Below are 14,204 nucleotides of genomic sequence, written 5' to 3'. Positions count from 1 at the left end.
GATTAAATACAGGAAATTTGGAGTCTCAATAAGAATAACTGGAATGATCGAAATATACAGAATGTTTAAATTCATGAATTTATGTAATAACAGTACAAAGAAAATCACATATTCAACTTTGGATGTTTCTAAGGTACCACTTCAATACATTTAAAACTGATACTTAGGGAGAAATGGTACATTGATCCTGCCTTTCCTACTTGTTTTGTTCATTAGAATTATTAAAGCATGAAGGCAAATTTCTTTCTATAGAAGTATTCAAACTAATAAATAGAAAAGGGGAACTAGGATATTATAATTTTTAAACTCTTACTTAATTCATTCACTAAAGAATTATATAATAGAAGGTAATGGTCATCAATGACCAATAATATCACAAAAAGAAACAGCCATCTTGATGGAAGTTCGAAACTTAAAATACCCCCTTTGAAATAGCCTTCCTCCCTACTTCCAAAAAACAAACAAACAACTAATCTTTTGTTTTACACTATCTAGTCCATGTTTTCATTGCCCTCAGTCAGTACTTCAGTTGAGGTTTTTTACTGATGAGGTGACCCCAAACTTCATTACAGAAGGGTGAAGGTCCATAGTGGTTCTGCCTTTATGGGGTTGCTCTAGTTTCTCAATTTATTTACTATTTGACATGGTAGTAAAGGCTCTATAGAGAATCCTTTGGTTTCCAAATACAATCTTTCTTGCCACTATTTTGTAACAGAATCCATTTTCAGCTTGATAAATTGGGATTGATTACTTCCTCTTTTGATGGCTCTGTGGCCAGGTGGTAGCCTCCATTCCAGGGTTATGGAAACATCATGTCCTCTGGTGAAAATATCTGTCACTTGGAAACTACTTACTCTAAACAAGCAAAACCAAAATTTTAAGAGATAGGAAGCAAACTAATTGGTTATTAGGTATAATGGTGAGGGGAATAATTCCTGCTTCAACCCCTTAATTCCAATCCTTAAGTATTCTCTCTATAGGACAAACAGCAAGATATAATGAATGGTAGGTAGGTGGTTAAGACAATACGTTGTCTTGTATCAGACCACATCACAACTATACTGGGGTTACAACTAGAACTCTAACTCAATTTTCGGTAGGTTATTCTAACATTCTCAAAACTGGGTTTTTCTTGCTTTCCCCATTCCCATTGCTGGCTTTACAATTGAACACCAAATTCCATTATGTGTATGAGTTTCCATTATGTGGAACAACTGTGTGGCCCTCATGTCTTCATTATCTTCACTGTGTTTCTCATCTTTTCCTTGATTTGTGGAAGACAGAATTATAGTCCCCAAAAATGTTTACCCCACAGTCCCTGGGAAACTGTAAATATGTTAAGTTACATGGCAAATGTGACCTTTCAGCTATAATTAAAGACTTTAAAATAAGGAGATCATCTTGTAATACTTGGGCCCAATATAATCACATGGTCCCTTAAAATCAGAGGACTTTCTCCAGCGGGAGACACAGAGGATGTGTCCGCAGAGGAAGTCAGAAAGTCTCAAAGTGTAAGAAGGAATCATGTGCCATTGTTGTTTTGAAGACGGGAATGGGTGAGAGGAGCAAGACCAGGAGGCAGGTAGGTGACCTTAAGAAGCAGAGAAAAAATCCCAAAGACAGCCAACAAAGAAATGGGGACCTCAACCCTGCAGACACAAGGAACTGTGTTCTGCCAACCTGAGTGAGCTTGGAAGCAGATTCTTCAGACGTCAGAGAAGAGCCCAGGCTGGCAAACATTTGAATTTAGTTTTGTGAGAGACCCGAAGCAGAGAGTTCAGCCAAGCCCATCTGGACTTCTGACCAACAGAGCTGTAAGCTAATAGATTTGCATTGTTTTAAGTCACCAAGTTTGTGGGAACTTATGATGGCACAAACAGAAAAGTAATACATGATTGTTAGCTACCTCCAGCTTTTCAATGAATTCTCCTTTGGCATCTAGCCACGAAAAGCCAGTCAAATTTACAGCAAAGCAAAGAGCTGTATCGCACCCCCACCCCACAAGTACTAACCACAGAGTTTGAACCAATATTCCCCCCGCATCCAGTTCTGTCTGTTCCCAGTAGTCCAGAGGACACAGACAGCATGGGCAGCTCAGCAATACTTCCAATCTGACAGATTTCAGCAGAGGTGGACCTGGGGTTCCTTTCTTAAGCCAGTAATGTTGTCAGAAAGAATGATCAGGATACAAAGAACATAGCTCCAGAATTAAAATAAGCAAGACTATTGCTTAAATCTATCCTAATAAGCAGAAGGTTTTCCAATCATTTAAGAAGTAATTGCATTTGTTTTTTCTTTTCATCGGTCTGGGTGTGTTACCCATATCCAAAGTTCTATCTCATGTGTCCAGCAGGCGCAGTGGTGATCTGTAGAGCTAGACACAGTCATCTGATCTCCGAGGTTTTCTGTTTCAGGCAGTGGCTGTGGCCATCGCTTTCCTCTGGCCTGGATCCCAGGCTCCATTAGATCCTACCCATTGTCACCTCTCTTACCCTACCATGTAAATGTTTTGGTGCTAACTATTTGATTAGAGAAAGGACACCGCTTAGGGGCAGAAAGCTAGATGAAGGTTAATATGGTCTTACACGAGACCAATTTTGATAGCACCTAACTGCATAAAAGAGATGGAGGTTCAGACTTGACTACTCATTTATTGCCTCTCTTCCATTGAGGACCAGAGCATCATCATAAGAAGAAAGTCCTGGGAGAGGGATAAAGTTAACAACTAAAGAAGACATAGTCATTCTTGCCCTATTGTGCTGTGTATAGCTGGAAGAATGTGTGAGTATGTGTACATGTGCGCAAAGGGAGAAATAAAATGCATGTAGGCAGAGTGCGTAAATACTCCACTGATATGCCTAAGACATAGAAATATAAGTGATAAGTGGCTAGTTCCTTTGGTGGAAGAAAAGTTTGAGGCCATAGTGGAGACTGCTTTGAATATCCCAGGCTTAGGAGTTGGGATTTTGTCTTAGGTAATGGGGAAATCAATATATTTCAAAAATTAATTCCTTGGGAACTTTGGGTAGAAATCACATTTTGCTTTTGTTTGTTTCTTAGGACTATATTTGAGTTAATTAAAACACTCTGAGTGTTTTGAATTATTCCAAATTTTCTAAACCTGTTCAAACACACAGAACAAAAATAATTCTGAGTCTGTACAACCAAATAGCCCATGTATTGGGAATCCATAGACAATCTTTATAGGATAAACTGTAGCATTTATAGGATAAATAGCACTATGTATTTTATAGGACTCTGAAACTCAATGCCAGAAATTTGAGTATATTGGTTTTGGTGCTATTTGATTAGAAAAAGGACACAGCTTAGCTGCAGAAAGTTAGATGAAGGTTAACATGGCTAAGAATTCATCAGTGATGGGAAGGGAGCTATGACGATGGGCATAGAAGCTCTCAGGAGTCCTTGGAAATTGTAGGAAGGCCAATGGTTGTCACACTACAGTAGAGGCTAGGTACAACCACTGTATTTGGATACAACAGGAAAGAATGCCTTCAAAAGGCTGGATGGAGGACTTGAGTTGAACAAATAACTACATCAAACATGATACCACAGAATTATTTTTATATTATACATTATCTTCACATTGTAATATCCACATCCATCATCTGTGACACAAGTCTAACAATCTTTGAGTACGTATTCTGTAATATTAATATATATATGTGTGTATATATATATGTGTGTGTGTATATATGTGTGTGTGTGTATATATATATACACATACATATATATGTATGTATATATATGTATATATGTGTATATATATATATATATATGTATATATATATATATATATATATATATAAAACCAAGAGGCACTTCCAGTAAATCTGGCAAAAAAGGAGCATCATTATAGTGTCTAACATAAAAAATAATAAAAATAAATGCAATTTATCTAATATTTTTTCTGTACAGATTCTAATTTTTACAAAACATTTATCAGCCATTAACTACGTCACTTAACAAATACCTGTGATAGGATGATACAAAGTATCGCTATATATATTAAGTGCAAGACACAAGTGAGAGGAGAGATTTATTTTTCGATTGCAAAATGATCACTTAAGTCCAATGCCTCACTCTTGGAATTTTAAAAATTGATAAGTTTGTAAAGTTATTAATTAATAAACATATTCAATTGTTGAGAGTGGTGAGAACTACATTGTCATGTACAAAAGACATCCCTCCTACACTGTTACTTTGGTTGGCAGTTATTTGAAAATATTGCTCTTTAGGAATACTAAATTAATCCAATACTCTCTGGTTTACAAATATCCTACAAAGTCAAATATTTGAGACATGTTAATTTTAACTTTCCAAACATAGTTTTATGTCAGGAAGAGATAACAACTGATCAGGACAATTGTCCCATCAGGAATCAAGACATTTTAACACCAAAAACTGAATCAAATAAACCAAACCAACCAAAACAAAAAACAGTCTGAATTCCAATTAAAGTTTTTTTCAGTTGCACATCCTACCTATATTATGGTAGAAACCCAGGGAGAATTTCATTTTCATTATTTTGCAGTGAGTTTCAGTATTTTATAAAAGCACCAATTTTTCTTTTGTAACTTGCATGATAAAAATCTAAAGGAAGAAATATCAGGGGATGGGTGGTTTCAGTGATATTATTTCCAGTGCTGTCAACTAACAAATTGTCCTCATTGGAATGAAAATGGTATGAGTTCTTCTGTGAGAATATAGTAAGAAATGAACTACACACACAAATGAAAAACACACAGTTAAGCAAACATAACACAGCAAAAATCCCATGCAAATATTTTACAGAGTATTAAAAATAGTGATTTTTAAACTAATGAACAAATATATACTAAAGTTTAAGCCATTTATATCCCACAAACAAGTAATATATAGATATGTTAGGGTTATTAGGTAAAGATAGCAACACTATAGTACTGGATTATGCCTATAAATAACTAAAACAAAGTATCTGTTCTACGTTTTCTGAGTCATAAAAATAATCAGTTAATTTTTAAGAGAAAGGTAATGGAAAATTCTATTAGCAAACAAATTATATAGAGAAAGAAAACATCTTTAAACACTTACTTTTAATTTCACATATAGTTTGCAATATAAAGAGTAAAATTACTAGAATTAACAACAACAAAATAAAACCTTCCTTTCCAAAGATATGTATTCAAGCAGCAGTTTCCAAGCTCCAAGAGCTAATTCAGATTCTGAATCATGTGCAAGTGCTGATTGTAATAAACAAAGTCAGGGTTGAATTACGATTTATTATGTCCCTTTACTTCAGTGTAACTGATAACTAAATTGTTTTGTCTTAAAATGTAGTGGTGTCCTGGGATGAGCCTTGAAGTTTTATGTAGTGTTCACTCCCAATCCACAGCTCTCGTTTGTATTTTTTTGTTTTTGTTTTTATTTGCTTTTTTTTTTTGGCTTTTTAGTACCATAGCTACACAATGAAACTAGGTGTGCCCAATTAGAATTTAAGGTGAACGGCAATCTCTTTGTTACAGTAGAGGAGAATATCTGATTATTTTTCCTTTGATAACTTTGAGTTAGAGAAGTAAAACTGAGGAGAAGCCATACTTTTTTTTTTTTTAAAGGATAGGAAGAATTCCATGCTTTAGTTTCATTTGAAATACTAGGTATTTCTACTGACACAAAATTTAGTTAAAGCATAAAGCTTTAAAAATATATTTTTGTGAATTTCTATTTATAAATTTCAAATTCCAACCTACCACTTGATCACTCTTGGCCGATGAACTTAGTGGGTGTGGTTTATTGACTGGTCAGTGCTTCATCTGTGAAAGTCAAGCTTAATAAGATTTAATGTTTCTTAGTAGTAAAGGTAAGTATTTAGGTTTTCAACTCCATTAGAATTTAATAGACCATCTATTTTAAAACCTAAAACATGATATATTGGTGGGTAGTACATTCCTTTTTCTTGGGGTAGCTCAGAAGAACTCAGACTATAATTTATACACTTAATCTAATTAAATTGCTGGGACTGTTTATTTTTTATCTATCTCATTTATTTATTGAACGCTTCACAAAACATTTTCATCCCTGAGGCATGAAGGACATTAGAAAAAGAAGCAAATATTCTTCCTTCCAGTTTTGTTACATAATACTAGTTCTGATTATATCAATATATTTAGCATCTCTATACCATGGAATGTCATTTTGTGGATTTCATTTTAATTAAATAAAAATTTTAACAGCTTGGTTCAAAAAATAAATCCAATTTAAATATTCTTAATAGTACTTACATATGATGATAAATATTACTATCTTTGAATAATTTTTGATTGAGTTATTTGCATGATTAAAAACTCCTTCTTGATACGAAGCAATGAGGAAATCTCTCTGAATATAGAGATATTCAGTACTTATCAATAGGAGAAGGCTTGTCTTTTCTTCTGTATTCCGCAACTCCTCAGAGAAGCAGAAATCCACGGATATCAACATCTGTCAAGGTAATCAAACTTATCAGTACAATATTGAGGTGAATTTGGATCCTTTTTAGAGCCTTAAGTGTATGTTGAAAGCCAATTTTGTTTTCCATCTGTACGTTGTTGTTCGTCATACAAATAGTTCACTTTTGGAAAGCAGTCATTTCATACAGTTTTTAGTCTTACCTACACTGAAGTAATATATACTGTAACAGTATTTTTAAGTCAGCAGATTAATACTGAGTCCCAACAATAAAACAAAGCCTTAATCTTTAGTTTTGTATCTTCAAACATTTTTAACAAAAAGCCCTATTATTTTTTGTCACCACTGTTAACCTGCTATTAGAATGACTTGATAGTCTGAACATAAAGATTAGTTCACGTAATGTAAAAGCACCTGTAAGATAAAAGCTGCATCATTTTAACAAATGAAATGTGTTAGACAATAGCACAAATTGCCTAACATCCATGGTATATAATATAGACTGAAGAATGGTTATGTTCTTCTCTGACACAGTTCATTAGTGTGAAAAATACAAATGCTTATGGAAACCTCAATTTAAGATCTTGAATGCATGGTGTATAGTTTAATTTACTCAGCACTTATAGTTTAATTAATTCACCCCAATAAGAATTTGAATATTTTCTAGAGGAACAAACAGAGATGAATATAGGCCTTAAAACTGGTATATTTCCCAGTTTTAGAAATTCTAAGAATAATTATATTTTGGAATGCTGTTCACCTAAAATGGCTAATCTGTGTACTAACTTAAAGCTGCACATTGTTGACTAGCTTAGAAAAATGGACTGACAATATCAAGAAGTTCATAATTTCTCTTCATGGAGAAGTCATGAGAAAAATGAATGACTTAGAACAATGCCCATAAAGTATCTTCCTGCCTATTGGGAAAGAGGTGAATTAAAGAAACTCAGTCTTGGTTCCAAAGTATATAGATGTTTTAGCTTTCAATTATCTGGCATTGAGCTATTAGCATTTGAAATTTTATTGATTTTTTTTCCCCTCCGCACACATTAGTGATCATCTCTAGAACAGGATAATCTTGATTTACTCTAGACTATGAAAGTTGACAGAACTCTGTTTTGCTGGAGGCTTGTCAGTGTAAAAGGCAGTTTATTTCCAAAATGGCATGTAAACAAGAAAAGGAATTAGGATTAGGATAGAAGAAGAGGACGATAAGACCCTCATTGTGGTTTTGATTATTATTTTAGAAATATTGAAAATGACAAGGACAGTGGAGATCCCCATACTGACATGGAAGCACCAAAAAGACCTCCCAAAGTAGAACAGAAATGATATTTGATGATTCTCTTCTCAGTCAGGAGTTGTTCGTCACACAAATAGTTCACTTTTGGAAAGCAGTCATTTCAAACTTTAGACTTTATTTACAATTATAATTTTCATATCTTTATTACTTAGAAAATAATTTATATTTTTTCCATCATTTAAACAAAGTATAGGCCTGAGTCTCATGCCTTTTGCACAGCTTTTACCTTCAAAAAAAGTTCTTTGGGAAAGTGACAGGGACATCTGGAAACTGCAAATCAAGAGAGGCAGGAGTCATGAGCTAATCGCAATATATATGTGTAATATGAACAGTCTACATGAGACTCAATCCCCTTCCTTTAGTTTTAGGGGGATTGCAATGATTAGGATTTGTTCTGGAATCCCATCAAAATGGAACAGACAGAAGTGGGAATACTGCATTTAGAAAGTATATATTTTTTTAAACATGATATGAGGAAATTCCTTATCAGATGAAGACCAATATATTAATAGATATTAATAGATATATCCCTTTACAGAACAACTGTATTCATCTTCTAATAAGAACAAAACCAGGTGTTATATAAATGACAAAAGCAAATTTTTATACTTGGGAAAAAAAACAAAAACAAAAAAACTCAAGTGGTGTTTTCACCAAGGGAAACAAATATCAAGGTTGGCTTAGATAACTGGAAAGACATTCTATGGGCATGCTGGAAAAAACATGGGTAACACTCACGGTATACCTGGTCTTTTCTTTAACAGAGCATCAAGGTCACCATTTCCAGCTGTTCCTACCATTGGTTTTATGGCTGTCTATACAATTATACTTTTTCCCTAACTGGGCTAGAAATTGCTTCATTTGAAAGACCTGAGTTTATCTAATGGCACCTATAAATAGACTCAGATAAAAATGTAGGAAATTGCAACAAATACATTTTTAAGGAATTAAGCTCTGGAGTTGGAAGTGAACACGTAATATTGCTGTCGCCAAGGAGGGAGAGAACTTCACTAGCAAAAACTATTATTGTTACATCCCTAAGTATCCTTTGGGATGTACTGGGTGTGTATGAAAGTTACATACTTGATGAACCTCCATTCCTTTATTTCAAATGATTTCTATCTTCAATATACTGGAAATTTATTTTTGAAGAAAAAATGATCAATTTTCCTACACTGATGAACACAATTATGGAATGAAGAGGTTCTAACTGCTTTGGTCATCACTATTTCATGTACTTCAAAACAAAACAAAACAAACAAAACCAGGCAGTTTGCTAAGACCTCTGCTTTGGCAGCCAGACTGACCCTACTTGGGGCCATGCAACTTAGATGAAGCTGCCAATACAGTTATAGGCTCAACTGTTTTCCTGACATTCTGCTTACTCCACTCCTAGATTTTTCCTCAACTTATATTTATTTTAGAGATGAATGGCATTTGGAGAAAGGGAAAAAATTAGTTTTGTTAAGGAATTAGATACAAAGGGTATGTGAGTATAACTTCTGTGTGTGTGTGTGTGTGTGTGTGTTTTTCTTCTCTTATTTGCAAAGGAAGGAGAAGAATTAAGTTCACTGGGGAAATGTATTTGACTCACAGTAACTTTTGCAAACATAGAGGCACACAGGTAATACAAATAAAATGGAAAACAACACAGTAAGTCCTAGATAATTAAGACCTGGTGTTAACTCAAAAAATTTGCAAAAAATAATTATTCTCATTATTTAGGTAGAGTCTGCATCAGTTTGATCCTTTCCACATTTTCCTACTTATTGGGAAATTTGCCTTGAAACTATGTTTACTTCTGATTGTATTATCTTTGTCTAGTTTGAAAATGCCATAGATTATTGTAAATTCATTGCTTCAGAAGGGAAAAATAACCATTTATGAGAAACAAAGGCATTTTTAATGTAAACACTCTTCTATGACTTCAGAGGAAATAAAAAGTAGAAATCACAATTAAGGTTTACTTAGAAGCTAAGATTGTTTAGATGATGAGCATAGAGTATAGGGTACTGAAGGAAGAGTTATAACCAAAAAGTATTGTGAAGAAATAGACACCAATGATAGGCATTCGGTGTTGATTATAAAAGTCTTTCACTTGGGAGTCATGGACCCAAAGGTTACCCAAAAGTTAGGAAAAGTTACTAGTGAATAAACATTCATTGCAGCATCCTCATTTAATTGGCACAAAATAACTGTATCAGATTATCATAGACATTAGAATAGGTAGATGAGTGGCTGTCCATAGACCTCCATGCAAATGAATCATCACTGTCTTACTGGGCTTGGAGATAGCTTCGATGTATAAAAATGGTGATTAAAATATAACTTTATAAAAATGTTTCATTTTCCCTTTTTTTAAAAAAGCTTACTATCTACAGAAACAAACAAAAAATCTTTATATTTACATCAAGATAACTATTCATGACAAATATAATAATATGAAATAAAATATTGAAAGTGAATATCAACTTTTTAAATAGAGGTTTGGCTCACAGCATAAACAAGTGTAGATAAACAAACCAAAAAAAAAAAAAAAAAAAAAAAAAAAACTTTCAATAATAGGCCCAGTCCCCCAAAATCCTTCCGTAATCTTCCCTGCCAAAAGAAGCATGACAATGGGCTGGATTGCAGATAGAAGCTACCCCTTACACAGCATGTGGAATACCACAACAGGGTTGGTCAGTGGGACCTTTACCACCCAAAAAAAGCCAATCTTCAATAGTTGCCAAAAATTGGACTTTCACTACATCAACAAACATCAAACCCTAGGTTGAAAATTTCCCCTTCATCTCTCGCTACGTATCCTGTAGTGGGTTTCTGTTTGCTGTTCTTTCTTTTTTTCTTTTACTACCACACACATTTGTAGCAAGTTAAGACATGGGAGATCACTCTTACGAGCAAGTTCCCACGTTTTTCTGAAAAGCTTTTAGAGTTCTAACCTGATTAAAAGACCCGACTCCAGCTCCTTCTTAGGTGTTTATGAACAAAGAATGCCATCCACTTAAATGGTGATTTGATCTCAGGTTGAGTGACAGACATACTCAGAGACAAACAGCTCCTATACATTCACGAGGCGAGTAGACTGGAAGGTTGAAGGCTGGTGACAGAGAGCCTCCAAGTGGTGTGTAGCAGTAGTACCAATCACGTGGCCCTCTCACCAAGCCTGTGAATACCCTCCCTCTGCAGAGACCTTTATTGCAACTAAATGGAGGATGGCTTTTGGAATGGCTGCCTAAGACACTCCAGAGTAAACTCCCTTCTGTTTGTTCACATGTGCTGAGTCATCTGCCGGTGGAGTTCTACGAACTACTAACCACAAAAATCTCTCTTTACATACACGCAAATATACATACACACAAGCACCCTTTCAATCCTATTTCTCTCTCTCTCTCTCTCTCTCTCTCTCTCTCTCTCTCTCTCTCTCTCTCTCTCTCACACACACACACACACACACACACACACAATGTTGGCAGGATGTATAAGAATTCAAATAATTCTCTGGAATTTTATCCCTTAGTACTAAGAGCAAAAGCTTCTTAGTTGTAGCCTACATTTGCTGCACTGTTCCCCTGCTAAGCCGCACCATTTACTTTGCTTTCCTTTATTTTTCCTTTATGATTTATTATATCACAGTGACCACTATATATCTTAATATCAATGCTACTAAATTGTGGAGCCAGTAATCCTGGCTTTCAGTGTGTATGTGTGTGTGTGAAACTGTTTTACGTGTATCTATGTGAGAGCTTATATACACACACACAAATATATTTCCTTAAAAAAAAAAAATCCTTACAAGCTGGTGTTGCAATGTGAAAGCTTCTCTGAGCAAGAGTTTTTAACCATGTACCTCACTGTAAAAATAAACACATAAAATGCGAAGAATCTCAAAATGCAATAGCCATTTGCCCATCTTCTTGTATTTCTACAGTGTTGTGTCTAAGTGTTGTGCTGGCTTGAAGAGTCCGTGACAAGTCACTTGGTTTGGAAACACAGCTCATTCTGTCCATTGTCACTGGCTGGGCTTTGGGGTTGGGCTCTCCTCTCCTCTCGGCTTCCCTTTTTCTTCTTCTTCTTCCCTGATGGCCTGGATCTGTTCTGAGCAATGCTGCTGGGGAGACTGGTCCAGGGACTGATTTTCGATGCCCGCCAACCGCTGCTCGTCCTCAATGACTTCCTTCCACATCTTGTGGTTCTGTAGGAGGTGCTGAGTTATTTGGCAGTAGACTTTCCTCCTTTTGAAAGTTTTCTTTCCTGAGAAAACATCAAATTAGACTACTTATTTGTGTGCTAAATACATGACAGTTATTTCTTTTCACACTATTAATAGGAGTTAACATGTATCCAAATATATACATGTTAACATATAACATGTATATATAACACATATATATATATACATACATACATGCCTACATACATATATTTGATTTGTATGTTGTAATGATGTTGTTTTCGAGAGTGGGGAAGTAAGAGGAAGATGGCAGTAACAATTAATGTATCATTGTGAACCATATTTAATATTAACATAACTGTGAACCATATTTAATATTTGGTAATGTCCAATACAATGTTCTGTTTGTATCTTGGTATTACTCCTCTTCCTTCAGACTTTTCACCTAGATTATTGGAATAACTTTGTTACATCTTCCTTTACTTTGTTAACCATTTCAACTCATAAGAGTCTACATGACTGGTTTCATTAAAGATGGTTTTAAACTTACTGCGATGTTTAGTTATGTGGACTAAAAAATTAATTTCACACTCCTCCCAAAGGTTTTCCACAAGCTGGCACAGGCACACTTTTCCAGTCTGCCTCAATTTGCAGTCTGGTATCTATCTATACTCAACTGCTCTCTTTTCTGAATATACATTAAACTCTCCAACTTTCAAGTTGGTACTTTCATGCCCCTTCTGAAATGCTCTTCTCAGTCACTGAAACCTCATGTCTATTTATTATTTTGAGATACAGTCAGATTTCACTGAATTCCTCTTCGAAGAAATAATCTCTCTCTCTCTCTCTCTCTCTCTCTCTCGCCTAAACTCTCTTGTGTCCATATATGCTTCTCAGAGTAGATTCTGTTTCCTGTTTTTTTGTTTTTTTCCTTTCACTTTCTCATTCTCCTTTTTCTGGTAATTGCACATCCGAAAACATTTAGGGGGACTCTCATCCTTCCTTTTAGTTATGTAGTTCTGAAAAAGGCTGTCAAACTCTACTTCCCCACCCACCTCCTGATAACATAGCTGTGTCACAGTGACTGTCTGGTGAGTAGATATGTAACCTAAGTCCAGCCAGTTAGAGCTCTTCCCTGGTACCTTTGCCGATGGCAATGAGAATGAGTATGAGGTTGGGGAATGGGAACTGAATATCTTTTCTTCTCTGCTTGTGTATCGGGAGTGAAGTGAACATAGAGCTGTTTACAGTTCCAGCTTCATGAAGAAAGCAAGGATGAAAGAACAAGCTGTCAGGCACATGAGACAAGAACAGAACAAGTAAGCTCTGATCCTAGCCAACATCATGTTTACATGAACTAATAATTTTCCCTTTCCTATATATTCATTCAATTGGAGTTTTGTCACTTATAACAAAACCAATGTCCCCTAAAATGTACATCCTTCAAGGAACTTATCTTATTCTCATGTATTCCAGCTCCTTTATGAGAGTATAGCCTCTTTGAGGGAGCCTTGTACAGACCTATACAAATCTTATACATGACAAGGCTTAGCAAATATGCACTTAATAATCAGATTACATTTTCTAATGACCATACAATTTAATGTTTTCAATTTGGAAGTATTAAAGAGAGTTTTCACAGCATAGCATTTCCTGACTGAAGAAATGTAGTAAAATAAATTTCAACAGAAGAAACATAAGATGTTTTAAAGAATTTGCATTGATATCATAACTCACTATTTAGGCTTCCATTTTCTTATCTGTTTATTAAGTATCTAATATGTACCACGTGTGCTAGCATCTGGTGATCCACTGATAGACAAGATGGATATAATGGTTCCATCACAGAGCTTTTCCTATAGTGTGAAGGCAGAGAATGAACAAGTGGCTACCATTATGTTGAATCTTACAAAGTCTTTGAAAGGCAGCAGACAGACAGAGAAGTGACTCACGCGGAAGGATACTGCATGATGATGGTGGCTTGGACTAACATGAAGATACACAGAGGAATCAAAGACAACCTTGCATTACCCGGACCGAGCAGTTGAGTAGGTGGTGGTACAATGTACTAAGAAAGGGAACCTTAGATGAGGAGCAGAGTTTTGGGGTATGTTGAACATGAAGTATCTAGAAGGACTTCAAGTGGAAAGGTAAAATAGGCAGCTGGTTTTGAGCTTAGAAGAGAAGTCTGTTCTTTTCTAAGCAACCAGAATATAATGTAACTCTCAGTACCTTCATCTGAGTGACCATTTTAGACTTAGGGAGATAATTTAGAAATTAGGC

General features: G+C 35.2%; 1 protein-coding gene across 2 annotated transcripts in view; it reads right to left on the bottom strand.

Annotated features, from left to right (window-relative positions):
• Positions 1-5,429: 5,429 nt before the first annotated feature.
• PDE3A (phosphodiesterase 3A) overlaps positions 5,430-14,204 on the bottom strand; it is a 282,403-nt gene continuing 273,628 nt past the window's right edge. For both annotated transcript variants that reach the window (XM_033117595.1, XM_033117593.1), the window contains exon 16: positions 5,430-12,001. In XM_033117595.1, the coding sequence (XP_032973486.1) occupies positions 11,760-12,001 (242 nt within the window). In that variant the 3' untranslated portion in view covers positions 5,430-11,759. The remainder of the gene's footprint in view (positions 12,002-14,204) is intronic.

The sequence above is a fragment of the Rhinolophus ferrumequinum genome, chromosome 10 (genome assembly GCF_004115265.2).
Source record: "Rhinolophus ferrumequinum isolate MPI-CBG mRhiFer1 chromosome 10, mRhiFer1_v1.p, whole genome shotgun sequence".
In the NCBI taxonomy this organism is placed as follows: Eukaryota; Metazoa; Chordata; class Mammalia; order Chiroptera; family Rhinolophidae; genus Rhinolophus; species Rhinolophus ferrumequinum.
The sequence above is the reverse complement of the archived record's forward strand: the minus strand, read 5'-3'. Positions and strand labels throughout refer to the sequence as shown.